General features: G+C 36.4%; 1 protein-coding gene across 2 annotated transcripts; it reads right to left on the reverse strand.

Annotated features, from left to right (window-relative positions):
* Positions 1 to 1,095: 1,095 nt before the first annotated feature.
* Positions 1,096 to 25,917, reverse strand: LOC120081283 (protein NO VEIN). Of its 2 annotated transcripts, none has more exons than XM_039036031.1 (13): positions 25,189 to 25,917; positions 24,005 to 24,348; positions 23,156 to 23,825; positions 15,357 to 15,461; positions 13,844 to 14,015; positions 10,687 to 12,446; positions 9,562 to 9,774; positions 6,410 to 8,677; positions 5,813 to 5,922; positions 4,804 to 5,206; positions 4,403 to 4,720; positions 2,957 to 3,214; positions 1,096 to 2,556 (listed from the first exon to the last, which is right to left on the reverse strand). In XM_039036031.1, the coding sequence occupies exons 1-13, from the start codon at positions 25,756 to 25,758 to the stop codon at positions 1,489 to 1,491; spliced, it is 8,259 nt and encodes a 2,752-aa protein (XP_038891959.1). In that variant the 5' UTR covers positions 25,759 to 25,917; the 3' UTR covers positions 1,096 to 1,488. The 2 variants fall into 2 exon arrangements, with proteins under 2 accessions (XP_038891959.1, XP_038891953.1); XM_039036025.1 differs by having other exon boundaries at positions 23,156 to 23,834.
* Between the last annotated feature and the right edge of the window lie 270 nt (positions 25,918 to 26,187).

A 26,187-nucleotide genomic window follows, 5' to 3' on the forward strand; every position in this document is an offset into this window, starting at 1 on the left:
TCAAAGAAACAAAATGTAACTTCCAATGGGTCATTTTGCCCAATATTCTACAAAAAAAAAAAAATTAATCAACTTATTTATAAATATTAAAAAACAGTGAATATATTTGGCTATATCTAAAAAAAAATTCAACAAATCTCTACTTTAAAATAATTATTCTATAATAGAAACATGTGAAAATGAAGGTCTTTTTTTTTTCTCCTTTTTTTTTCTTTTCTTTTTTTGTTGGTAACTAATGGTCAATTTAACCGATGCAATTATTTTTTCAAATTGACCTTGAGTTCAAACTTTAAAGATAAAAAAAATGTATTTTGTCCTTTTTGTAACTATAATAATAAATTATTATAGTAAATTAAAACATCGACATACATGGTGGGACAAAGTCAAGGAAATTCCTCGTCTCCATCCCATAATTTTTTCCCCTCCCATTCTCCGCAAGGAAAGTAGAAATCTCCAATGATATATGCAAGTTTTTTTTTTTTTTTTTTTTTTAATTTTTTTTAGTGGTATACTTCTATTTGATGTTTTTAATGAATTCTCTTATGATTACTAACATAATTTTATACAAAATTGTAAGAGTAGAAGAGCAAAATGTCATACTTCCCTTTGTTAATTTTTTTTTTTAAAATTCTAGAATATGAAATCATTTCCATCAAGATTGTGATGTTAGAGTATTAAGCTTTGTTTGCTCTCTGTTCTTGAGTCTGATGTTGTAAATATAAAACGACATATCTTTTGTATTTAACAGTGATTTAACGTGTCAAAATACTTTTTTGCAGAAAAATCACCCCTGAGATATTTGTTACAATCATCTTGTTAATTTGACCAACTATCCTCTAAAGCCTATGAAATTATTATATTTTATAATATTTAGGTATCGTTGGGTGATCATTCGATTTTTCATTTTTAGTTGTTTAGATTATTTATTTATTATTTTTTTTATTTTTTATTTTTAAAAAGGAAGCTAGGACTAGTTGTGAAGTATAAAAAAAAAAAAGAAAAAAGGTACAATGAATTTTCAGTACGTCCTATATTTTGCTCGGTAATTATGATGTTTGACTACAAAGCTAAAAATTATTTTAAAAACTCAAACTATTTACACGCTGACAAGGTTTTCTTCTTCTTTTTTGTGGAACAAAATCTTAATTGTATTCATTTAAAAAGAATATTGTCCCTTCATTACCCTCAAAATTTATTTACATGTAGACAAGTGAGGATGGGCAAAAATTAAAAAATAGCCCGCTGCTGGTGCTCACAGATGAGACTTGGGAGTATATAATCAAATAAATAGACGAAGCCTCCATGTAACTATGAATTGCAACTACTGAGAAAAGCATGTATACAAATGAGTTCACCGAGATGTTCTCCTTGAATCTCGACAACAAGATCGAAAAATCGAACTGACGAACTGGCATTACTTGTTTGCTGCATTTCCCTGCAAAGCAAAACTAAATCCCCAGAAAGGATGGAAAGAAGAAGAATGCCATTTCAGGAGGAGACATTCGAGTATTCCCTTTGCTGTTTGGGCATTAAAAGAGCGAGTTGGAGCTTGCTTGACTGGCATGCTTTAACTGGGTTCTGAAAAACCGAAACCCGGGCGACATTATTAGCTAACAATAAAACGTGTGCAATGCTGAACGATTCGCCCTTTTCAACGGCAAATTGCCATTCTCTGACTGATATGTCAAACCAATCTTTCCTTGCAGATCTGGTTGATTTCACTTCAATATACTGCCTATTGTCCTCGTCATCTCCTATAATTATATCAAAGGGGAATCCAGTTTCTGTGTCCTTGTTAACCCACCTAACTACTGCATCACTGAACTTTTCAGTGAAGTATTTGAAGGCCGCATGCTCGCCGAGTCTCCCGGTCACCATTGCCTGTACTGGATTGGGGATGCCGGTTCTAAGCTGATTTTTCCAGAAAAGACCACGTGAATCGGATTGAGAACCAATTGCCTCAGGATCTACATCACCATGGCTGATAAGTTCTCCAATGCTGTCAACAACTGATGCTACCGACACTGCGGATGAATCGCCCTCGTAGGTCCAGTCTGCATCTGTTGAAATTGAAGCCAAGTTCTCCATTTGCTTGTCGATGCCTTCAAACACGTTTTCCACATATGGGTTGCACTTAGTCAGTGAGGTTGCTGGTTGTGTTTTGAAACCATTTTCACGAGCATAACTAAAACCTGGAGCCGTTTTCCAGTCAACAGGTGGCCAATTTCCTCCTTTGTTTTTAGCTTTGGAAGATGACCCTTGATCGTTTGGTAAGGTAGGACTAAGACATGTCTGAAGTAAGTTGTGGGTCTCAACCAATGAGGTGACAGATGAAACAGACCAAATTGGTTCCTCTTCAGGAAGTTTCGTCACCTTCTGCGTATTCAGGATAAAAAACTCTGTTTGCTCTTCCGTGGAACCCGATTCAGCCATGGTGGTGATCATGTGAAGGAAGTTGGCCAAATGAAGCTCAGGAGTTCCATGGAAGAGTAAACGAGAAAACTCCATAAACAAGGAATGAGAATCCGAGTCTTGGGTTGTGTATAAAATATTATCCTGCAAAATCATAACATGAGAAATTCATACAAATCAGGACATGCAGATTCAATCATTTTCTTCCAACTGGGAGTATCCGTTCTCGTCCAAGCAAAAAAGCATGGAAAAAAAAGGCCTCCTGTAATTACTCTTTTTCAATTCTGGTTACCAATTAAAGAGGAATTTTTTAAATCCCCTTGATCAGACAAGATCCTTCTCATGTACCTTTCAATATCTTAATAGTAAGTCTCTCGTTTCTAAGCATATATATGCATATTTCAATTTATTTGAGGCAATCCTAAAATAGTTCAAATTGATGCATTACGAAACATGGTTTCAAGATAGTAAGTCTCTCGTTTTATATATATATATATATATATCAAGTGAAATTATTTGCAAAAGAACTCGATGACAGAGTTACCTGCAGAAGACAGCTACATGGAACCTGGTCATCAGAAGCACACCCGAAACTCTTTATAACATTCCTGAAAAACAGCTTTTCAACAACAATTACTTGCAGACGACTCAGGATGTCAAATTCAGATTGTTTAAGCTCGGTGTATCTGTTAGGGTGCACACTATACATGTAGCGCTGAGCAAAAGGAAGAGCCCAGTTCATTAATGAAGTTTTGAAGCTAGGGTCCCTCAGACCATTATATTTCGCTTCACGACTTACAATCTGCATAAATAGTAATTTATTAGTGAACACGATAATACCTGAAGGAAAAGAAACAAACAAGATCAACATGTGGAGTATGTAGAGCCTGTTAGCAGAGTTGATTAAATCATTCTCATGTGCATAGTATCAGGTGGCCTTTAAAACCCCTGTTTCCATATAACGTAATGTCCATGCCAGTAACTTGCAACTTATTTGAGATGGCTTCTTATGTTCCAAACAAGAGAAATGTAAAATTACTTTAAAATGTCTTTATTTTAGGTTTAAATGAAATGCCTATGAAGCCTATTTTCAGTTCGGTCCTGGAGTTCTAAAAGTTTCGAAAATACCAATTGTCTTCTAAAGGTCCAAAGTTCTGACTAGTAAGTTAAAAAAGCAATGCCATGATGATGCTATACATTTTGTTGGATTGACACATTAAACAACAATAACAGCAATGAATCAAGATTTTTAACATCATGCTTATAGAATCCCTTGAAACAGGACTTTCCTAATATATTTTTGATGTATTATGGTATTTTAGTGTAGTCACACGACTCACACCATCAGATTCATGCGTCCCTGCTGAAATATATAATAATAGTAACTATATTTGTGTGTCCTTTTCAAATATAAAGGTATCATATTTCCCATCATTTTTCTACTCGAAATTAAGACTATAGATATATCTAAGTTTGATTGGAAAGCTCTCATCTTGAGTTCAGACAGGGGTGCCCCTAAGCTGTTCTCTTCGTTCCTTTCAATGGAATTAGAGATTCTTTTCGGGGGTTGTGTTCAGACAGGGGTGCCCCTAAGCTGTTCTCTTCGTTCCTTTCAATGGAATTAGAGATTCTTTTCGGGGGGGGGGGGGGGGGGGGGGTTTCTCTTTCATTGAAACTTCAAGGACCAAATTGGAAAACACAGCAAATAACCATACTGTAAGTATCGTGAAAATACTCCATCTGTCCCATGGTTTACAGAGATGTTATCGCAGAGGAAAACTGTATTGACTGGCGGCAATCATATGTTCAGAAAACTAAGTGAAGCCCACCCCCAACACCAAATAAAAAGAAAGAAAAGCAAAACGAATAGCCAATTACTTTGGACGACATGTGAAACATGCCAGTAGTACTGCAAGGCTCAAATTCCAAAGATTTCCACAGAACTCACAAGCTACATGTACCAGAGCTAAAATAAATAAGAGAGGTTTACCTCAGAAAGAAGAGGAACCCCTAGAGCTTTCAAGAGGCGAGAGAAATGTGCCTGGAAAACCTCTGTTTTGTCATTGCCAATCTCACCGACATATATAAAATCTATTTTGCCCATATTCTTACATTGCTGTCTTAATTCCTTGTCATCACAAAAGCACACAATGCCAGTGGAAGGATGAAGCGAAACCCATTTATCTTGTTCAGTGGGAAGGACCTTGAACTCAGAGCTTCCTATACATTCCTTCAGGTAAGCCATATCTTCAGAACCCAGGAGTCCTGATTTTAGTCCATTAGCCCATTTTAGAAAGACTTCGAATACCTAATACAGGAAAGTAGCACTTTAGTCTGTGATCATCTAAAATTATTTCCAAGAAAATAGCATCTATTATCGAAATGACTTACTATATCACCAGCTTGTGAAGGCAAAGCAACAGCTGATATCTGCTTCAAAAACTGAAGATAACTGCATAGAGGAGGGTATTCATGTATTCCACATTCATCAATAAAAAATTTCTTAAGCCCTGGATAAATATTGCACAAAGTCTTGATTATGGGACAATCAACCATTTTAGTCAAGCTGCATTGAAGATATATATCCTTAACCTTGTCAATAGAGCCAATGGGATCGTGCCAATATACTTCCTTAGGAGACAAAAATATACCAGACACCACATCCTCATGCCTAGAGTCAGCTACAATAGGGACAAATATAAAAGGCCCTGAATGTAATTCCTCCAAAATTTTCTGTTTTGATGCAGCCATCTCATTCCACAAGAATGTATAGAACGTGCACATTTGTGAGATGCTGACATATCAAAGAAGGCAATATAAATATGGATAATTTTGAACAAGATCAAACAAAGTCTAACCTAGAATTGAAGATGTTTACAAAGAGAGGATTGCATCTCCCACAAAAATTATTAGGCTGAAATATAAAACGTAATAATAACAGTGACTAAATCTCTGGGTATCCTTTATAAATATAAAGGTATCATATTAGGTTGATGAAAGGTCCTTACAGTTCATATGTGAACCGGTTTACAAGCATTTTATTATGTCCATTTCACAATCACATAAAACACGGAATCACATGAAACCCATGAGGTATCAACAATTGATATAAGAGGTTATGAAAACTTAATACAAGACCTAGGCTAATTCAGTTAAAGAGATTATAATTTACAGTTGAAGGACGTCAGAACAATTCTCCATTACTTTGATTTTTTAGCAGAAAAAGACCTTATAAAGACAGCTTCAAAAGGAAAACGCCAGGGTAGCTAAAGCTTTTATTTTTGGCTCACTCCATGAGGTCCTATTAAATGTTTTCAAACTATTGTCCCCCTTTCAATTTTACTAATTCCTGGTAGTCATTCTGTGAATTAACACAAACTATTAGAAAGAGATACGGTACCTTGTCTTGAAAAGTTTCTCAGTTCTCCACACTTTAAGAATATTGAAAGTGTCATCAAGCGAAACTCTAGTCTTGAACCCAATATCACGTACCAACTTTGTACTTCTAACCTGTTGCAACAATGAGAATAATCAACATCTACAGGTCTATAACGATCAAAAGCTTTAAGACCAACCCAATACACCAGGGAAGGTAACAGAAACATGCAGTAGATAAGATAAAGCACTTCATCAAGCATCAAAAGAATTGATGAAACTGTATGGGGATCATTGCATAAGTATATTTAACGCACTCCAAAACTGCCCATTGTAATTTCCGAAAAGAAGCACAGTAATTTAACTTGGAAAGTCACTCTAATTACTTGAATTATTTTGCCTCACCCTTTATTTTTGATAGCTTTCAAATGCAGAGGTGTAGAACAAGAAAAAATTGAAGCATTCAATTTATTTTCTTTCAACTTGATAAATTGGAAAGAGCTTAAGGAAGCACCTCACACAAGTTATAGCCTTACAGGATATTATAAAAGGAGAGGAAAATTTATTTGAAATGTAGTAATCAATGTCAGGAGAAAACCCTCATCTAGTCTAGTCAACTGACCTTTGGAACAGCATAAGGAGCAGAGGCTCCTAGGATTGACCGCACTGCATCACAGTCATAATACAAATCTTTAGGGTAGTGACGCTTGTTGTCCATACTTGATACTACCCATTGGGCATCACAAATGCTATTCATAAAAGCAGACTGAAATTGTTTGCTAGAATCACCAGATATAGAAATACAGTAACCCACAACTTTGTCACTCAACTGATCATCCCATAAAGTATCAAGAACCTCCAAAAGGTATTTACAGCTCTCTTGGTTTCCATGCGTGGATAACAGGGTTAATAAATGAGTTAACTCTGGCGATTCCCAATCTTTTACCACTGAACCAGAAGATATTATTTCTGGGTCCCACATTCTATTCATCATAATATCATGAGGCATATTGGCAATGCTCCTGTTAACTTCAACTACATGAACAAAATCTGTGATGCCTATATCTTGGAAAAAATTTCTCCATTTTGTGAGTCCACAGGAGAGTGAATGGGTAACTGGGTGCTTCAAATAGGTGTCATCAACCTCATGCCAATTCATTTCCACATTAATGAGCTTGTCTAAATCAATGGGATTTCTGTATTCTTTGCTGAAATGAACTGGTACCTCAACAAGTCTTTTGTAGCCATGATTTGTTAAAATCAGGGCCTTGTTACGTAACTCTGAAACGATAAACCCCCTATCTATGTGACATTCAGGACAACTGGATAGTAGGTGAGTCATTACAAAACAAACATACTCTGTCATTAAAATTTTATTGTCATTTAGATTTGATTCATTTGATATAGCTGGAATGACGTGTACTTTAATAATTTCATGGGCAGATAAACGTTGAACGCCAATCCTATGAAGCATCCTGCTAATATTCCCCACCGAGGGTGCATCCATTTGTGAGTTATCAACAGAAAAAAGAGAAAGGAAAGCTGGACAAACTACACGAATCTTGGCATTCAAATTTGGGAAAGCTTCAAGTCCATACTTTCCATCAACTATGGTATTTGAGGAATCAGAATGTAACCATATTGTACCTTCAGCTACGGAGCTACAGGTACCATCAGAGAGAGGAATTAGTGGAACCTTCTGAAGAGATCTTATAAGATCAGCATTCCTTTCCAATTCTAATGTCGTTTTCCCAGAAGACTGAAGAAGCATGTTGTGAAGTACATTTAGACAAGAGCCCAACCAAGCCAGTCCCATAGATTTGAGGCTATTATGCTTCTGACACAGAGAGGTCATAAACTGCACAAGAATTTTAGGCCCATACTCTTCAATACCCAATGCTCTTGCTAGTGAGTCGGGCAAGATTATATCTTTATCTAGGAATCCAAGCCCAAGATATTCACGAAGCAAATTATCAGGAAGAAGAGTAAGAGCTTGAACATTCCAACCTCTCAAAACCTTGTATGGGGGAACCCATTCAGTTTCTTTTCCTTCCAAAAGTAAGCAGTTAGACATGCGTAACTTAGAAATAATTAATCGAGGAAGACTAGAAAAAAAACCATGTACTTCTCCAACTAGTGGAATATAGCTCATAAAAGTTGCAATAGCTTTCCCTGGACAGCTCTCAAAGCATGGAAGAGAACAGAAAGATTTTACTGCACTCACAAACAAACTAGGAAACTCTGACAATAACCACTGATTCCAGGGACTATCACCATCCACCTCCTCTCGGGAGGAAGGTAGAACAAAATCACCTTGAATTATAAACTTCAAGCCATACATTCTTAGAGGAAGGAATGCAAAAACTGGTTGTTGGTCCAGAAATGGACTGTAAACCCCATTCTCTTCTTCCTGGAGTGTAAATGCAATTGAGATCTCAGTAGATTGGACATCATGACGAATAGCATCAGCCTTCAACTTTTGAGACACTACAAGCCATGCCATTTTTTCTTCCCCATGAGAAACCCTAATGATGCCATTTCCAACAACTTCTTTCCTCATAACAATAAGTGAATTGTCGATCAAGTTTCTGATCTTAATACACTGGAGACGGTGAAGAAAGAGTAACAAAGACGGATGAAGGTCTGCAAACATATTCACAATATTATTGATCAAGTTCCCCCCTCCAGATAATTTTGATCTGAAAGGTAGCACAATACAAGTGTTCCAAATATTTGTATCCTGCTGATCAGACGCACTGGAAGCCAACCTACCATACAAGTTAACATTGCAAGGAGAAATGATAGTTGGCAAGACAAACCCAATCTGCCCCTCACTTATATCAAACTTAACATGAAACCCATTGGAATGAATCTCAGGAGCATCTGTGATCTGCAGAAAGAGCACCTAGCACTCATCAGAACAGACTGCATATACAAAAGACATTCCACAAAAGATCGAGAGAGAGAGAGAGAGAGAGAAGAAGAAGAAGAAGAGGAAGAAAGAAGAGCAAAAGAACAAAACATGTGAATGCTGAAATAATCTTAATTTCTTTAGTATTCAGATGCATTGCATGAAATTTGCTTGTGTGATGTATATGTACCCAATTTATAAATGTTTTATAACAAGTCGATGAAATTTCAATAGTCATCACAAAGGCAAATGAAAAAAGGCATCTATTGCTGCTAAACCATCGTCCAAGATAACAGTTAATTTACATTTCTATCCACAACCTATTGACAAAGGATTTAAATGTCTATGTAACCACTGAGAGCATTCATAATTTGCATCCCTAAGATTTGGTTTTTCTCCTTTTTTAGTTACATTTTATTCGAGCAAATACACTGTCCTATATATATATATATATATTTAAAAAAAAAAAACCTATTAGACTACAGTTGTACATTTCGTATCAAATACAAGTGAAATAATACATAATTTTCAAGCGTTATGGTATTCAATGTGGTTATCTCTACTCATCCTTGAAGCATCTGAGATATGAGATATGCCAACCGGACAATTCATTCCATGATATAGAACCAAAAGAAAAAAGAAAAAAGGAATGCGCACACACGCACATAAACACTTATAAATTATCAATATCTTATTTAATTCTTAAAAAGAAGATTCAAAATATTTCATTGAGGTGTGAAATTACATAAGAGGAAGGAAGAGGAAAGCCTCAACCCACCAAAGGAAAATAAAGAATGATCTGAAATGGAAATATCTTAGTAAATAATGAAGAGAAAAGTAACATAATGATACCCCAGGCGTACCCGAAAAACTGATTTGAAGCCAATGCCTTTCTTTCCTATATATCCAGCATTTGATCCTTTCTTTGTGGAATTCCCAACATCACAGAGTGCTCTGATATTTTTAGCAGAAAAGCCTTCCTCGTTATTTAAAACAACAATCCCTGACTCCTCAAAAATGAACGCTAGAGTGGGTTCGACACTTTGTGGATAGATATTATCGTCAGCATTTTGAACCTAAAATAAGATCAGGAGATTGATCAAATGATTGCAATAAATCGTGGTCATAGAATAGATATTTTCAACTTCATGTAATGAAACCAAATTTGGTGGATGAAATGGAAAACTAAACCTTCAAGACAATTGAAATGCAATATGCATGGCTTCTCAGACTCTTTTGATTACCTTGTGCACCAAGAACATTCAAAACATTAATGATCCAGGTCCTGGCTCCTTTCTTAAATCTCTTGGATAATGTTTATTTTAATGAAATTCTTATATTTAGCAATTCTACAAATGAACCACTTACATCATTTGAGTGTTTTGACAATAAGAGATAAGAAATTATATGTATACCTCCGACTGCACATTTATATGGTTTTAAAATTAGCAGGTAATTTGTAACGGGCTATTCGCATTGATCCTTTAAAAGTCTATATCATCGAACATTGGCTTATCCTAAAAATTCTAAAGTAGTACGGGAGGTACGACACTTCTTTGATTCTTCTACATTTATAGAAATTTGATATTTTTAGAAAATAACTCAAATATATCCACCCGTAACCAATTGTCCACAGAATAGTGAATTTGTTTGGAAAAGAACCGACAGGATGGTCTTAAAGAAATCAAAATGTTGTTATGTTTAGAGCATATTTTAGACTTGCCTAATTTCAAAAAATCCCTTTTAAGTTCCCTTGATCCTTCAGATCTTAGAACAGGTGGCGTTTTGTCACAGAATTGTAACCCAGTAGAGGAGCACTATTGTGCAGGAATAATACGCACTAGGACATAGGCCCAAACAATAGTCTAACACCATTTTATGAGCAGCTCTGGAATTGCCTCAACTCCCCCCACCCCCCTCTCTTTCTATAATACGAATTATCTCTGTTATCCAAAATAAAGTGAGAAATAACATGTTATGTCGCTCACCAGCTCAAGCAGAAAGTGTGAATCCTGTGAATACAGCTCCTGTGAAAGACAATGAAGAGCTCTTCCTAAACGAGCATGCTGCTTCCGCAACATACCAGACTCAGAAATGGGAAGATCAGGATCAAGACCAAATTCCTCACGCCTGATGGATTGGATGATCTGAGCTGCATCCTCATTTCCAACAGGTTCTGAAGCAAGTGACATAGAACTGAGGCCATTTGCATCATTAAAAATTTTGCTAGTACAGTTTGCGCTAGAAACGCTCATTTCTTCATTAGGTGTGTTCTCTTTAATAGAGAGAGGGGCATTTTGTTCTGAAGCAGAGTGCTTAGTCAAAAGACCACCTATATGTCCATTTCTGTTTATCTCAGACCTATCATTCAAGCATGCATCAGTGAACAGGTCTGAAGAAGCACTAGAAGAAACCATGTGATAGTCCTGGATCCACTCCAGCACACCAAGAGAGAGGCCTATTTCATGAAGCATTAGACGCTGCTCTGGTTTCCAACACTCAAGTAAAATAGCCGATGCAGCATCTTTAACGACAGAACTTATGCCAGAAAGCAATATATTTGCAGCCAAGTAATGAAACTCTACTGGTAGATAACCAAGGCAATCAACAAAAAACCTGGACAACAAGCGAATTGCTTTGTTCCTCATATCAATCTTCTTCTTCAATTCAAAACTCAAATTACCAGCTGCAACCTGCTGCTCAATGAGGTTCTGATGAAAGACCACCTTTTCAAGCCCCTGAGCCCAATTTTCAAACATTTCTATGTTTTCAACAGAGTTCTTGATAATAACTTCAAAAGCACGGTTGGCATGGTGTTTAAGTAGGGATAAGGGAAGATATTTTTCTCCACCAAGTAAAGCAAAGATAGATAAAAGCTTCACTGCAGTATGAAATGGAGATCCTTGCAGTACAGCTTCCAAGAATGAATCAGCAGTAGCTGTGTGATCTATTCGTATAACTTTCCCTTCTTTGGTAACCATACACATAAAGTTTTCTGTATTAACTTCATTCTGCAACCAGGGTAGAAGAGGACCAAGAGCTGGAGCAAATAAGATATCCCAATGAGACCAATAGTTCAAATCCAACAGCATTGGTGCTCTAACCAAGACTTTGATAGCATCCTCCGATGTCACAGATTCGACGGCTCTCAATCCTTGTCCAACTTCAGCAGTAAATGAAGTGGCACCCAGTGAATCATTATCCATCATAGCCAAAGAATCTCTTAAATGACATCTCCCTAACAATGAAACAGAAAATGTGACACACTTTGAAACAACACTGTTCTTTTGCTGCTCCACAAGCTCCATAAAATCTTCCAAAGATCCATTTTCAGTAAGTTTGAAACTGATCAAGGGAAACTGCTGAGTAAGAAGTGTACATATCATCTGCTTACTTATTATTTCATCCTCGGATAAATTATTACAAGCTTGTGATACTAAAGTCACTAACTGACGCTGTAGCATGAAAGCCTCCAAAGGGGAACTTTCAGAAATCTCAAGCATAAGAAACTTGCGTAGCTCATCAGGGAGCATAGAGGCATGCTTCTGTAAGAAAGTGAAAAAGTCTTCATGACCAAGACACTTAAAATCCTTGGCAGAAAATTGCTCCACAAGCCAGGACTCACAGCTGCAAAGCTGTTTCAAAATGTGAATTCTATTTTCCAGGAGAAATCGACCATTGCTGTGAACCTCCTGCTCAAACTTGATATGCTGACCAACTTTGTTGAGGACATCTTCCACAGTGATGCCTTGGAGTCGAGACAAAAAAAAGGATTAATCAAGTTATATCAATTTCATTACCAACATTATTTCAAGATTGCAGAAGTAAATATTTGATAAAAACACATCAGAGTCCCGACAAGTAACAAATGTACCATATAAAGCGAAATCAAACAATGGAACTGCCGAATTCTATGATCATTCAATTAAGCTCAACCATTTCAAGTTTTACTATTTAACATCACAAACAATTCTCCTCTAGAAATTTGACCACAATTAGTCCCCAATATAATTTCTGGCCTCCAGTCTTATTCAAAATTCAGAAGATCGTGAAATGTAACTGAAACGAAAAAGGTACAGCTCAACATATTTCCAGTTGTTCCTAAAAGGTACTACGCTAAGAATGGCACTTTATTATGGGAAAGTTCGAACTGCCCCTTTGTCTTCCAAAAATAGGTGGAGAATTGACTTCTTGAATCCTAAATCAAAGATTTTGAGGAACTATTCTACTAGAACTCTTTTTTGGCGCATTTTGAAGGAAAGGAATACTAGGACTTTTGAAGATAAGTCTTCCTCCTTTGATTCTTTTTATAATTATTACGCACAGAATGGCTTTTGATGATAACTAACGATCAAAAAGTTCTCACCACATAGTGATTGTGCAAGGGTTTCCTCTACCCCCAACCCTTAAAATGTCCCTTTGTTTTTTAATAAAGTTCTCAGTTTCTTATAAAAATAAAAATTAGAAATAAATTAAAAATAAAAAAAGACCATGATATTTCAAGTCCAAGGAAGCAATATCTAGTTCTTCCATGCTGGTCTATGTCTCTGTTGTTTACGATAGGGGCAAGCATCACGCACTGAAAAACCGAACCGAACCGACCAACCGAAACCATCAGCTCGGTCAGTTATGCATGAGACTCGATCGACGTCGGTTTTGCGGTCGATCAGTCAGCTGAATCAAAGGGAGACAAAACTGACCAACTGACCAACTTCTAAAAATTTTGGTTTTTCTTTCTAACATTTATATATAATATTTTTAGAAAAATTAAAGTAAAAGTGTAATTAAAAAATCTTATTAATACAAAATTTTCATTGAACTACCTCAAAAAAAAAAAGTAAATAAAAAGGTCGAAGTAAAAGTGTATATTAAATTTTAATGATAATAATAATAATATTTTAAAAAAAAAACAACTAAACTAACCGACCAATTCGGTCGATGTAACATTTCTCTTCAATCTATGCCAGCTTGGCCAAAATGGGAACCAACCATGGTCAGCTCAGCATCAGTTTGGTCAAAAGAGCAACCCTGACCCACTGATGCTCACCCCTAGTTTATGAAGAACTAAAGGGTTATAGCATCCATCTGATATATTAACTTCAGTGTCAAGAATGATAATAAGCCCAGCAAGCAAACACTACTCACCATATGTAGACTTTGGAACATGCTTAATAAGAGCACCCTCTGCACTTGGACCTACATCTATGCACTCATATACTGGTTGTTTCTCGACATGTGTATTAGTCAATTCATGTAGATTGATCATTTGTAGAGAATCATAAATGCTGTCCCACATCCCATTCTTAATAGATGAAACCTGAAGTAATGGCAACAATGAAAAATAAGTGGCTTAGAATACTTAATCACAAGATAAGCAAAGAAAAGTGACCTTACATCAATAGTCATATACTGTGCAATTATCAGAACTTGAAATTGAATAATATGGACAGAATGATATAAGTATACCATTAGTAATTGTAGATTGGTATGCACCGATGATGTTTAAACTATGTACGAAATGCAAATGCTTCTAGCTATCAGTTTCAGTATGAGAGTGATACATATTTTTTTCAAATAAGAGGAGTCATCGTTGTTATACCTCATTACTAAATAAATATATGTCCAGTTTTCTCCAGTTATCTATATAATCACCTATTATTTGAAAAAATTCATAAAACAAAACCTTATTTTTCAGGACAAATTAAAGACTCGATTATTTGCAGATAGGTAATAAATTGGGGTTTATCAGAACCAATGTGTAACCCTCTGGAATACCGTGAGTAGTTGATTATTCTAAATGTTATGACAAATTTAGATAAAAATATATAGGGAGGTGCGCTTTCAGAAGAAAGAGGCAAAACCTCCTTATCACCTTTCTGTATATTTTTCAGTGCCCTGCATACATTGGGTAATTGTTAGAAGTGGATAGCACTCAAGCATGTGGGTGAAGAATAAACCAACATGGTCGAGGTCAATTTTGCAATCATGCATACAGATTTGTAAAAGCAAAGAATGGGATTTTGAGGACAAAAAGAAGTGAGAGGTTTAACAACATATGAGGTTTGTGGCATTCACTTTTTATTAGGGTTGATAGGTATTATTTATTCTGCATGGAGATCTCGCATCCACATCTTTTTTTATTTATTTTTTTAACACAAGTGTTCTCATCGTTCAAGAATTCTTTTTTATTGTGAAAAAAAGGAAAAAAAATATACATCAGCTATGCATATGCGGATAATCTCAAAACATCGTCAGCATGTCTAAAAATCTGAAAATCATTCTGCTTTAAAACGACCACCGTAGCCAACTAGTAGAGGTTTCATATTCTCCAACCAAAAGTAGACAAAGCGGCCATTAACAAAACTCTCTAATGTAGGAAAATAACAATAAAACCTCACTAAAACTAAAATCGAACTTCTCAAATAAAAGTAAAATCATGTTATGTGATACTAAATATGGGAGAATAGTTCATCTCATTCTATATACTAGAGTTAAATATATATAGAAATACGCGGAAGCACTAAACTAATATAATATTAAAATTACCATAAAAAACAAGTGGCTAATAGGTTACATATATATATATATATATATATATACATACACATACATACACACACACTATAACAAACAATATTCAAAGTAATGAATCCCTTACAGCAACATTGAGTAATCCAATGAATGGGTAAGACGATAGCATCGATCTCACTCTTATTGTCGATCGAAATTTTATGCCGTAATGGTCAAGCATCCGTTTGACTACCTACAATATAGAATCAATTTAGCTTTCCTGCTTTGATTTAACAAATAAACAAGAAAACACACATGATCCTGCTCCCAAATCCAATTCTAAATGCTCAACAAGTAAATAAACAACCATCCAATGCCTTTTGGGTACCATTATTTATTTTTTATTATTATTTTCTTTTTTACAAGAGACAAACTTTCACTAAATAAAAGGGAACAGTCAAAAAGCCCAGTGGAAGAGAGATCCCTCTGCCAAGGAGGAAAGGGAAGGGGGAAATTCCCTAACATTATCAAAAGCTTCTGTAATTACAAAAATTCTTACGATGGGCACTTCAATTTGAGAACATGTGCTGTACATTTTGCCAAAAAGCATGGAAAAATTTTAATTAATTGATTCATTAAATTTAAAAATAAATAACAATATTTAAAAATTTAAAAAAAAAATAATAATACTTGAAATAATCATTCTAGATCCCATTGTTACTTTCTCACCAAGGACCAAACGGAACAAAACCCCTAATAATATTTCTCCATAAAATTAAAGCTGTTTTTTAGCTAGCATCTCAAAAGGCACTTATGGAAGCCAATCTAATGTCTTTTTGAAGGAAAAGTTGAGGTCAAGAAATTTAAAAGAGAGAGCCGCCTTCTAGTCACAAACTGTGAACGAAAAGATTATTCATGTTTATTTTGATTTTGGGAAGGAGAAATTACCAGCAATGGCTGGGAGCATTTTGTATAGCCTTAGGGCTTATCTTCCTGAAACTTGTCAATATATTGTGAGTGGTGTAAGGCCGAAATGGCCCTTTTGTAAAAACTCGCTAAAGGGATAGGAGTTAGTTAATTGTTAGTTTGTTATGTTTGTTAAGTGAATTTGTTAGCATTCTTACATCTTGTAATTACTTCCCCCTATAAACAAAGTCCCCTCCCCTCATTTTGAGAGAGAGAATCATTTCATTCAAATTTAGTCTTTGCTATTACACAAGTGAGGGAATAGAATATTACATAAATTATTTCCATATAAATTTTATTTATGGGAAACAAAAATAGTTCGTATTGTAGAAGAAATCGATGTTGTTTTATTGCATGACAGGGTCTTTAATGAAGATATAAAGCCACGGTGGTTAGACGCTGAGCAGTTGGAAATTGTTGCATTTAGTGCTTCAGATGGATGCCATTTCTGTCGATACTCTTCATCTTTCACATTTTCAGTTTGCTAATGATACTTTTTTTTTTATCTTTTTTCTTTTCCCTATTTTTGGCTCAGGGATGGAGAGTTCCTGTTTTAATCTGAATCATTTTCTGTCCTTCATTGAAGCTATTACGGGTCTTAAGATTGATAGGGGAAAAACTATTATGATCAGCTTAAATTGTGATTCATCTAAAGTGAACTCATGGGCTTCTTTGGTGGGACGTGAGGTTATAGCCAACTCCCCAGTTTGTATTGAGACTTCCATTAGGTTGTAATCCAAACAGCGTGTTGTTCTGGAACTCAGTGATGGAGAAAATCCAGGAAAAAAAAAAAATCTTCTTGAAGAGGATGGAGGGTATGATCTAGTTAGGTGGGAGTTGTCTCGAACTCTCAAAGTCGATGGAGGCAAAGGTTTAGACATTGGTAACCTAAGATTAGAAATGAGGCCTTGTTGACAGTATGGTTGTAGCAATTCTCCAACGAACCTAACACATTGTGGCGTAATATTATTGTCATGTAGGAATGGACCATACCCATTTGAGTAGATTATTGATGGTGTGGTGTAATGCCAAATGTGAAACAATTTTTCAAATGAACCAACTCTTTGATTAGTATTACAAAAAAGGCCTTCTTGGCACTTACACCATATTCTGCCCCTCCTTAAGAGTAGACTCGTCCCCGAGGAGATCAAGAAGCCAGATGGAGAATGAACAATCTGTTGGAGAATGAACAACATTTAATTGCTTGATTTGTTGGAGGTCTACAGCTGGAAATCAAAGAAAAGGTGAAGCTCCAACCTTTTCATACTCTTGCCGAAGCAATTTCTTTTGCTGAAACAGTAGAAGAATTAAATGAGTCATGCTCCAGGAGAGTTTCAAGAAGAAGGCCATGGGAGACACCTTAAACAAGAAGAGTGGCCTGCCGAATACATCTCCCAATCAGCCATCATCCTCAAAGGAGAAAGGAGCAAGATAAACCCGAAGATAAGAATGAAAAGAAAGAAGATCTTGAACTCAAGAAGAAGGCCTGAAATTCATACGATCATCTCTCACTTGGCAAATGCTTTCGATGCGACCAAAGTGGGCACCTTTTCAATGCTTGCCCTCAACGCAAAACAATTGCACTTATAGATGAAGAAGATGATTCTTGCAGAGACGATGAGGGATTAGAGGAGGAGGAGAGAATTTCTTGAACCCGATAAGGGGGATAGACTATCTTGCATTCTTCAACGAATTTTGATTGCCCCAAAGGGAGAATCTCACCCACAAAGGCATTGCCTTTTCAAAACCCGTTGTACAATCCATACCAACGTATGTAATGTCATTATTGACAGTGGCAGCAATGAAAACTTTGTGTCGAAGAAGCTCATGATAGCGCCAAATCTCAAGGTGGAACCTCATCCTAGTCCATATAAAGTCGGGTGGATTAAGAAGGGAGGTGAAGCACAGGTTAGTGAGGTTTGTTCAGCCCCTCTTACAATTGGAAATAGCTACAAAGATCAAGCAGTGTGCGCCGTGCTAGAAATGGATGTATGCCATGTCTTGTTGGGACGTCCATGACAATATGATACTCGGACTATACACAAAGGGAGGGAAAATACTTACGAGTTTCAATGGATGGACAAGAAGGTAGCATTGTTGCCTTTAAACAAGAAGAATGAAGATGGAATCGACTCCAAGAAGAGCAAGAGCAACCATCTCTTCATCACAATCATTGGAAAGAAATTTGCTAGAGAAAGGGAAGCTAACATCTTGGGGTTAGTAGTTTCAGGTAGTTTCAGGTAGTAAAGTGGAAGAAACATACCACAAAATTCCTTCCCAAGTACAAGCCTTGTTTGAAAATTTTCAGAAAATTAAAGAAGATCCTATGAACTTACCTCCTCTACATGAGATTCAACACAACATTGACCTAATTCTGGGAGCTTCACTTCCTCATTTACCACATTATTGAATGAGCCCAAAGGAGTATGAAATTCTACACCAACACATTGAAGAACTCCTCAAGAAAGGTCACATCCAACCAAGCTTGAGTCCATGTGCAGTGCCCGCCCTTCTTACCCCAAAGAAGGATGGAAGTTGGAGGATGTGCGTAGATAGCCGAGCAATCAACCGAATAACTGTGAAATACAGCTTCCCAATCCCAAGAATCAATGACTGACTTGATCAACTTTGAGGGGCATTGGTCTTCTCAAAGGTTGATTTGAAGAGTGACTATCATCAAATACGAATAAGGCCGAACGATGAGTGGAAAACAGCTTATCTTGCCATTAGGACTATCAAATGCCCCTAGCACATTTATGAGGCTCATGAACCAAGTACTATCCGTTCCTTAAAAAATTCATTGTAGTTTATTTTGATGACATTTTGGTGTATAGCAAGAATGAAGAAGAACATTTGCAGCACCTACATGACCTATTTCAAGCTTTGTTCGAGAATGAATTGATAAAGAAATGCATTTTCCTTGTTTAAGAAATTTCATTTCTTGCTTCCTCATTGGCAAAGATCAAATAAGGATGGATGAGAAGAAAATTGAAGCAATTAGATGCTGGTCGTTTCCTACATTAGTCAAGGATATTCAAGCCTTCCTTGGCCTAGCATCCTTCTATAGAAAGTTCATTAAGAACTTCAGCTCAATCACAGCCCCTATCACAGATTGCTTGAAGAAAGGTAACTTCTTTTGGGGACAAAAACAGCAAGACAGCTTTGAAAATATCAAAGAAAGGCTTAGTACCAGTCCTGTCTTAAAGCTTCCAGAATTCTTAAACCCTTTTGACGTAGCAGTGGATGCCTGTGATGTAGAAATTGGGGCTGTCCTATCTCAGCAAGGGCATTCGGTTGAATATTTTAGTGAGAAGCTTAGTCCTTCAAAGCAAGCTTGGAGCACTTATAAACAAGAGTTATATGCTCTTGTCCGAGTATCAAAGCAGTGGGAGCACTACTTAATATCCAAGGAATTCCTTTTATTAACCGATCACTTTTCATTAAAATACTTGCAAGCTCAAAAGAACATAAGCAGAATGCATGCAAGATGGATTTCATACATCCAACGGTTTGATTTTCTTATTAAACATCAAGCCGGCAAAGAGAACAAGGTGGCCGATGCCTTGAATCGTAAGAGTTCATTCCTAACCATTCTCTCTACTGAAGTGATTACATTCAGCCATCTCCCGGAATTATATGATGAAGATGTAGACTTTGGGAAAGTATGGTACAATTGCACTAATCACATAGTTTCAGTAGATTTTCATATCGTAGATGGTTTCCTATTCAAAGATGAAGAATACACACATGCCTCTCTTCACGAGGCTTTGATAAAGGAAGCTCACTCAGGGTGGGGGGGAAGGTCAAGATAAGACTCCTGAATTAGCCTCTATAAGATTCTATTGGCCACAAATTTTGAAGAGACACTAATAACTTTGTTAAAAGGTGTGCCATTTTCCAGAGAGCCAAAGGAACTTCCACAAATGCCGGCTTATACACACCTTTACCTATTCCCACAACCATTTGGGGAGACTTATTGGTTGATTTTGTACTTGGTCATCCTAAAACACAATGGGGATATGATGCAGTTATGGTAGTTGTTGATCAATTCAGCAAGATGTCTCATTTTTTTAGCTTGCAAGAAAACAAATGATGTGGTTTACATTGCTAACCTCTTCTTTAGGGAAGTTGTTAGACTCCATGGAGTGTCGTCCATTGTGTCATACAGAGATATCAAGTTTCTTAACCATTTTTGGCATGTTCTATGGAAGAAATTTGACACTACATTGAAATTTAGTACCACATCTCATCCTCGAATAGACACTCAAAGGGAGGTGACCAACAAAATTTTGGGGAATCTTATACGATGTTTAAGTGTATCTAAACCTAAACAATGGGACTTAGCCCTTGCACAAGCCGAGTTTGCTTTCAATAACATGAGAAACAGATCAACTAGAAGACCCATTTGAAATAGTTTACACTCGAGTTCCAAGACTCACATTTGACCTTGCCAACTTAGTATGGAAGCTGAAAATATGGCGGAGAGAATTCAAGAATTACACAAGGAAGCCCATGATCATTTAGAAAAAAAACAACTTTATCCTACAAAGAAGCTAAGGATAAGTCAAGAAGAGAAGTAACATTTCAAGAAGGAGATCCTGTGATGGTTCATTTACGCAAAAGCAAATTTCCTACGGGAACTTATAATAAATTGAAGGGTAGACAGCTTGGACCATGTAAAATACTAGCAAAATATGGTACCAATGCTTATCGAATTGAGCTACTAGAAGATCTACATGTCAACCTCGTCTTCAATGTTGCTGATTTGAAGCCATACCATGCACTGAATGATTTTAATTTAGCTTCCTAGTTCACTCGAGGGCGAGTTTGATTTGGGAGGGGTGGATTTGATGTAAGGCCGGAGGGCCCTTTTTTGTAATTACGTAGGAAGATGTTAATTGATTAGCTAATTGTTAATTGCTATAGTTAGATAATCATTTTGTAACTAATTTCTTCTATAAATAAGACCCTCCTCTCTCATTTTGAGGAGAGATTAATTTTTGATAGATTTCTAGAGTTTGGTTTGAGACCCAATTCCCTCTAATGTTATTCAGGTTTTGGATAAGTTGATTCATGATTTTTTCTTGTGGAGATGGTGGTGTGCACGATGTGAATTGGAATATACTCAACTTCAAAAATGGATGGAGGGTCTTGGCATCAGTAATTTTAGACACTGTAATTTCAAAATGGCCTTGGAGATTCCTTACTGAAGAGAACTCAAGAGTCTTATCCAAAAAAAATATTATGTTTCTTCAATTGAGAGACATTGGCCTCAACCCCTTCAGCATGGTGAAGATTTATTCATCACATTATTGATTTGGTTGCTAGTTGGGTTCAAATTGTCTTGGAAATGGATCTCAGACATTGTTTTGGAGAGACTATTGGCTTGGTTGTGGCCTTGTTATTGTTACTACCGTGTTTCCTCAACTCTCTCTTCTTGATTTGCACCTAAATCATACTTTGGCAAGTATGTAATCTAACAGAGCTTGAATATTTTAATGGGCTAACCTTTCACATCTTCTATCAACAATCAGATTACGGCCTACCTTGGATACTTGGTTGTGGCTCTTTGATCCTTTTTGCATGTTCCTCAAATCTCTTTGGAAGACTTAGTGAGCTTTGTTAATCAATCTCTTAAAGGAGCTTTATTACGTGATTTGGAAGGACTATTATCCTAAGAAAATTAAAAATTTTCTTTGGGAGCTTAGTTTTGGAGCTATTAATAGGCTGATCAGTTGCAGCGTGTATGCTCTACATTCATATTCCTCAGTGCATTATGTGTGAATCCAATGTTGATAATTCAGGACATCTTTCATTCACTTACCCTTACAATGTTTGGAACATCTTGCCTTCAATTTTGGCGGGCATCCTTTTGGTGGCACCAAAAGAGTTCTATGTTTAGCCCTAATTTGTGCATTTTTGTGGCTGATTTGGGGTGAACTAAATGGTAGTCTTTTCAGAGATATTTCCTCCTCATTTGATTGTTTTTTGGATAGGGTTATATTTACTGCCTTCTTTTAGTCTATATCATATCTTTTTACTCATTACAGCCTCGCTTATTTAATCTCCAATTGAAGAGCTCTTTTGAAACACACTAACAGGTGTCGGAGTTTGTTCTCCTTTATTTCATCTAATAATGACATCGTTTCTTATTATAAAAATAATAATAATAGATAAAAGCTTCCGTCTTCAATGTTGTCTTTGAATTTTCAAAGTCTTGAGATACTTATTATATAATTCTCTGTGTTGGGATGTGATGGGGGCATTATGGGTGTGTCAACCTAGTTGAGATAGTCGGGTGCGCCTGTTAATTCATGTTTCCTTTGTTTCCGTAGTTTCTTTTACTTCTTATATCTCATTATATTTCGAACATTAGCCTCTTTTCATTGGCAGTAATATTTTTGTTTCAAAAGAAATTTCAAAGTGATGTTTTTTCTGGTGTAGCTTTTGCAGTTTTTTTTTAACCTAAACCAAGTAGCTTTTGCAGTTTGGTTTGATGGTTTTGGTTCCTCTGTTTTGTTTTTTCAGTCTCTTGTATTTTTGGTGTTCTATTGTTTCTTTGGGTGTTTTATTTATTCCTTCTCCCTTTTAGAGATCGTATCCTTGAACATTATTTTCTTCCTTGTCACCTACCAATGAAAAGTTAGAAAAAATGAAATAATACAGGGTATACACTAGAGAAATTCAAAATTAAATTTCATTTATAAGAAATAGAAACATATAAAAGTAAAAGTATGACAATAAAAAACTTAGTTTTGATTTTGAGGTCAATTTTCTAGAAACCACTTAACAGAATGAGCTAATCACTGGGAAAGTCTAAATTAACATTAAGTAGTTAGCATCTTTTGTGTGTTACATGCAGAACTTTATATTAACATAAGAAGAGATGGGAAGTATAAATAAATTTAATGCATACAGGGATATATATACACACAAATATATGGCACTGGAAATCAATAAAAGCAAAAAGAAGTAGCACACCTCAGCCACAGTCATATCTCTACATCCATCCTTCCATGTTGCAATGAACATCCTCAAAGAATTATTTGTAATTTTATATTCAGCTTCAACGCCACTACCTTCATCTGAATTATCAAAACTATCTTTGTCAAGGATGCTGGATTCTACCTTAACTTTTTTACCTAATGTTGGGGATCCAGAAGTATTGTGCCTTTGATGTCTGTATCTCCTTTTCCTTTTGGATGTACTATTACCTATACTGTGGTTTTGGCTGCCAATAGGAGTGGCATGGCCACTTACTTCACCTTTCAACCCAAGTCGCGTCATCTCTTCAGTTGCAGATGGGTAAGGACAGCTACTTGAACGATCGGAACTTTTATTGCTTTGCAATGAAAGCTTTAGACCAGAGCTTAAGTCAGTGCCATTCTTTTTTTCCTCATGTGCGTTATCATCACAGCCTTCGTCTTCGGAGCTTGAAGAATCAAATCTAACATGCTTGCCACAAAAGTCTTTGTGAACAGAGGAAAATGATTCAACTCGCTGAGATATTGCACTAAAACGCTCATCTAACTTTTGCTTCTGCAATGAGAAAAGAGGCCGCTTCCGGCGTTTCTCATCAGAGTTTGTCAGATACTTACTGAGAATATCATCTTCTGATCTCCTAGCTTTTCGGATAACAGAAATATGGGTCCTACAACAACTAGTTCATCTTACTCATAAAGCCAAAAGCAAATTCATAACATCAAAATAAAAATACAAACTAGCCTGCATCATATCAAACATTTATATCTATAAATGCATGAACCATAAATTTAAATATTCTTGTTCTTCTACTGGTGATGTAATGCCCAGGAGAATAAAATTACGTACCCCAAGTTTTGAACACGTATGCCCAGCATTTCCCTCTTTGTGACCGATCGCTTCCTGGAAATGAAGTCCAAAAAGTCTTCGACCGTAATATTTTTATTACTACAAACATCCTGATCCATGAACTCAGATAGAAAAGAAATAATATCCTCACTCTTTATTTTACATACTTCAGTTACCTCAGAATTCACTGAGAAATAATGCAAAACAAGAGGATGACGCAGAAAAGGGCCCAGTCTCAACTCTTCAAATTTCCTAACTCCCTCATCCTTGCATATAGCCTTCTCCAATTCATATAACGTAGTAATTCTTCTCACCCCCACAAAGCAGTGAATAAATGAATTGATCTAAACCAATACAGACAATATCAATAACTTGTTGACGGTAATATACTTTTGACCGGAAATTTGTAACCCCCCATTTATGTTTATCAAAAATATGGTGTGACCTTCCATTATCTCTATTGCTACTATTACAGACTGACACAAACTCAATAAGTCAATTGACCTTCTCATCCATAGTATCTGGTTCACATGTGATATTTTGGTTCTATAGATAGTGGGAGAAGAACGCAAAAATTATCAAATCTTCCCCCTAATGACGATCTATAGAACTTATTCCAGAGATTTTTTAGGGGAAAAATTAAAGGAAAACAGATAAATGAAAAAAGTCGAAGAAACTATCTTAGAGTTGAAGAATAATTTTTTAAGCTAATTTAAATTTTGTCTTTCTTTGAAAGCTGATCTAAATTCTTTTTTCCTTTATAGTAAAATCTATAAAGCATTATCCCTGACTTATAGTTAATAGTTTTAATCAGCTCAGACTACAGTCATTGAGCAACCAAAGATACAACATCACTAGTTATCAATGCTTGCGGAACGATTATTGCCCAGAACTGCAGAGAAAACAAAAGAAGCCTGTTGCGAACGATTATATCTACAATATTCAAAAATTTGACATCTTCCGTTTTTAAAATTTAAACTTCAACTGGAAGGGATTGTCAGTCTCCCTCTCCTCAACCCTAATTCCTGAGTTTATTAAAGGCCCTAGTAGACTAATGCTTATAATTCAAGTCCACCCAAGTTCCCGGAGAATCCATACTTAAAATAGACTTTATCCCCAATAATTACCAGATAAATCAAACAGAAGAGAGAGAGAGAAGTTAAAGACGTATTTTCTCACGCTACCTTCCCTTCCATCATCATGAGGCGGTGAAGGGCATCGATTTCCTGCATACGGTACCCTAAAGAATCCCAGGTATCAACCTGGAGAATTGAAAGTGCTGATTGAGAGACCTTCCAAGCTGAGATGCTTTCCCCGGCCGCAAGAAGATCGCTGTGTGCCTTGGCTACAGTGTGGTTGATCATCAAGATGCCTCCTGCCAGCTTCTTAGTCGAACTTTGCGGCTGTGAACCTGCTTTGGAAGGTTGTGGAGGACGGAAACCCGGATTGGGAGATTGTGAAGAGTGGAAACCGGGATTTGGAGCTTGTGGAAAGTGTAAACCAGGATTGGAAGGTTGTGAAAACTGAAAGCCAATATTTTGCATCGGCAAGTTCGAGGTCTGCATGGGGAAGTTGACGTTCTGATGAGGCATGAACCCGATTTGAGTTTGAAGAAGATGATTGAGGTTTTGAACCGCGACATCGGGATTCAGGTATGGCGCTGCTGGAAACTGCGTTTCTGGCGGCGGTTGCTGCTGCTGAGGCTGCCGCCGGCCGGAGCCGCGAGCACCGAAACTGGATGGTCGTCCGTACATGCTCTAAACTCCGATTGCGTGCGTTAGATTTCAGTGGTTTTACATTCAATATCCTGTAGTTGAATCGGCGGCTATACCATTGTACTCCGCCGGAATTTGAAGGCGGGAATGAAAGGGGCGAGGGTTTAGGGTTTTGCTATTTGGCGGGAGTATGGTGGCCAGATTAATATATAGGTTTCCTTCCTTCACGCAACTTCCGTTATTTTTTTAAATTTTTCATGTGTTTTATCTTTTATGAAAATTGATGCACCATAGTTTTTTTCCAGAAAAAAATATGTAAAAATTAGATTTTAAAAAAAAAACAATGTTTTTTTAATATATAAGGACAGAAATAGGGTAAGATGAAAACTTTTTCTAAAAATAGGTGTTTGAAGAAAATATTGATAAAATTGGGGTAGTGAAATCGTGTACGGGTACACAATTGCTATG

This window comes from Benincasa hispida, chromosome 1 (assembly GCF_009727055.1).
Source record: "Benincasa hispida cultivar B227 chromosome 1, ASM972705v1, whole genome shotgun sequence".
Classification (NCBI taxonomy): Eukaryota; Viridiplantae; Streptophyta; class Magnoliopsida; order Cucurbitales; family Cucurbitaceae; genus Benincasa; species Benincasa hispida.

Excerpts from the sequence above, each read along its gene's own strand:
- LOC120081283 (XM_039036025.1), bottom strand. The coding sequence starts at position 25,758 with ATGTACGGACGACCATCCAGTTTCGGTGCTCGCGGCTCCGGCCGGCGG. Across the intron at positions 15,462-23,155 it reads GAGATATGACTGTGGCTGAG|GTAGTCAAACGGATGCTTGA; the intron begins GTGTGCTACTTC and ends TCTATATTGTAG. Across the intron at positions 9,775-10,686 it reads CACACTTTCTGCTTGAGCTG|GTTCAAAATGCTGACGATAA; the intron begins GTGAGCGACATA and ends ATCTTATTTTAG.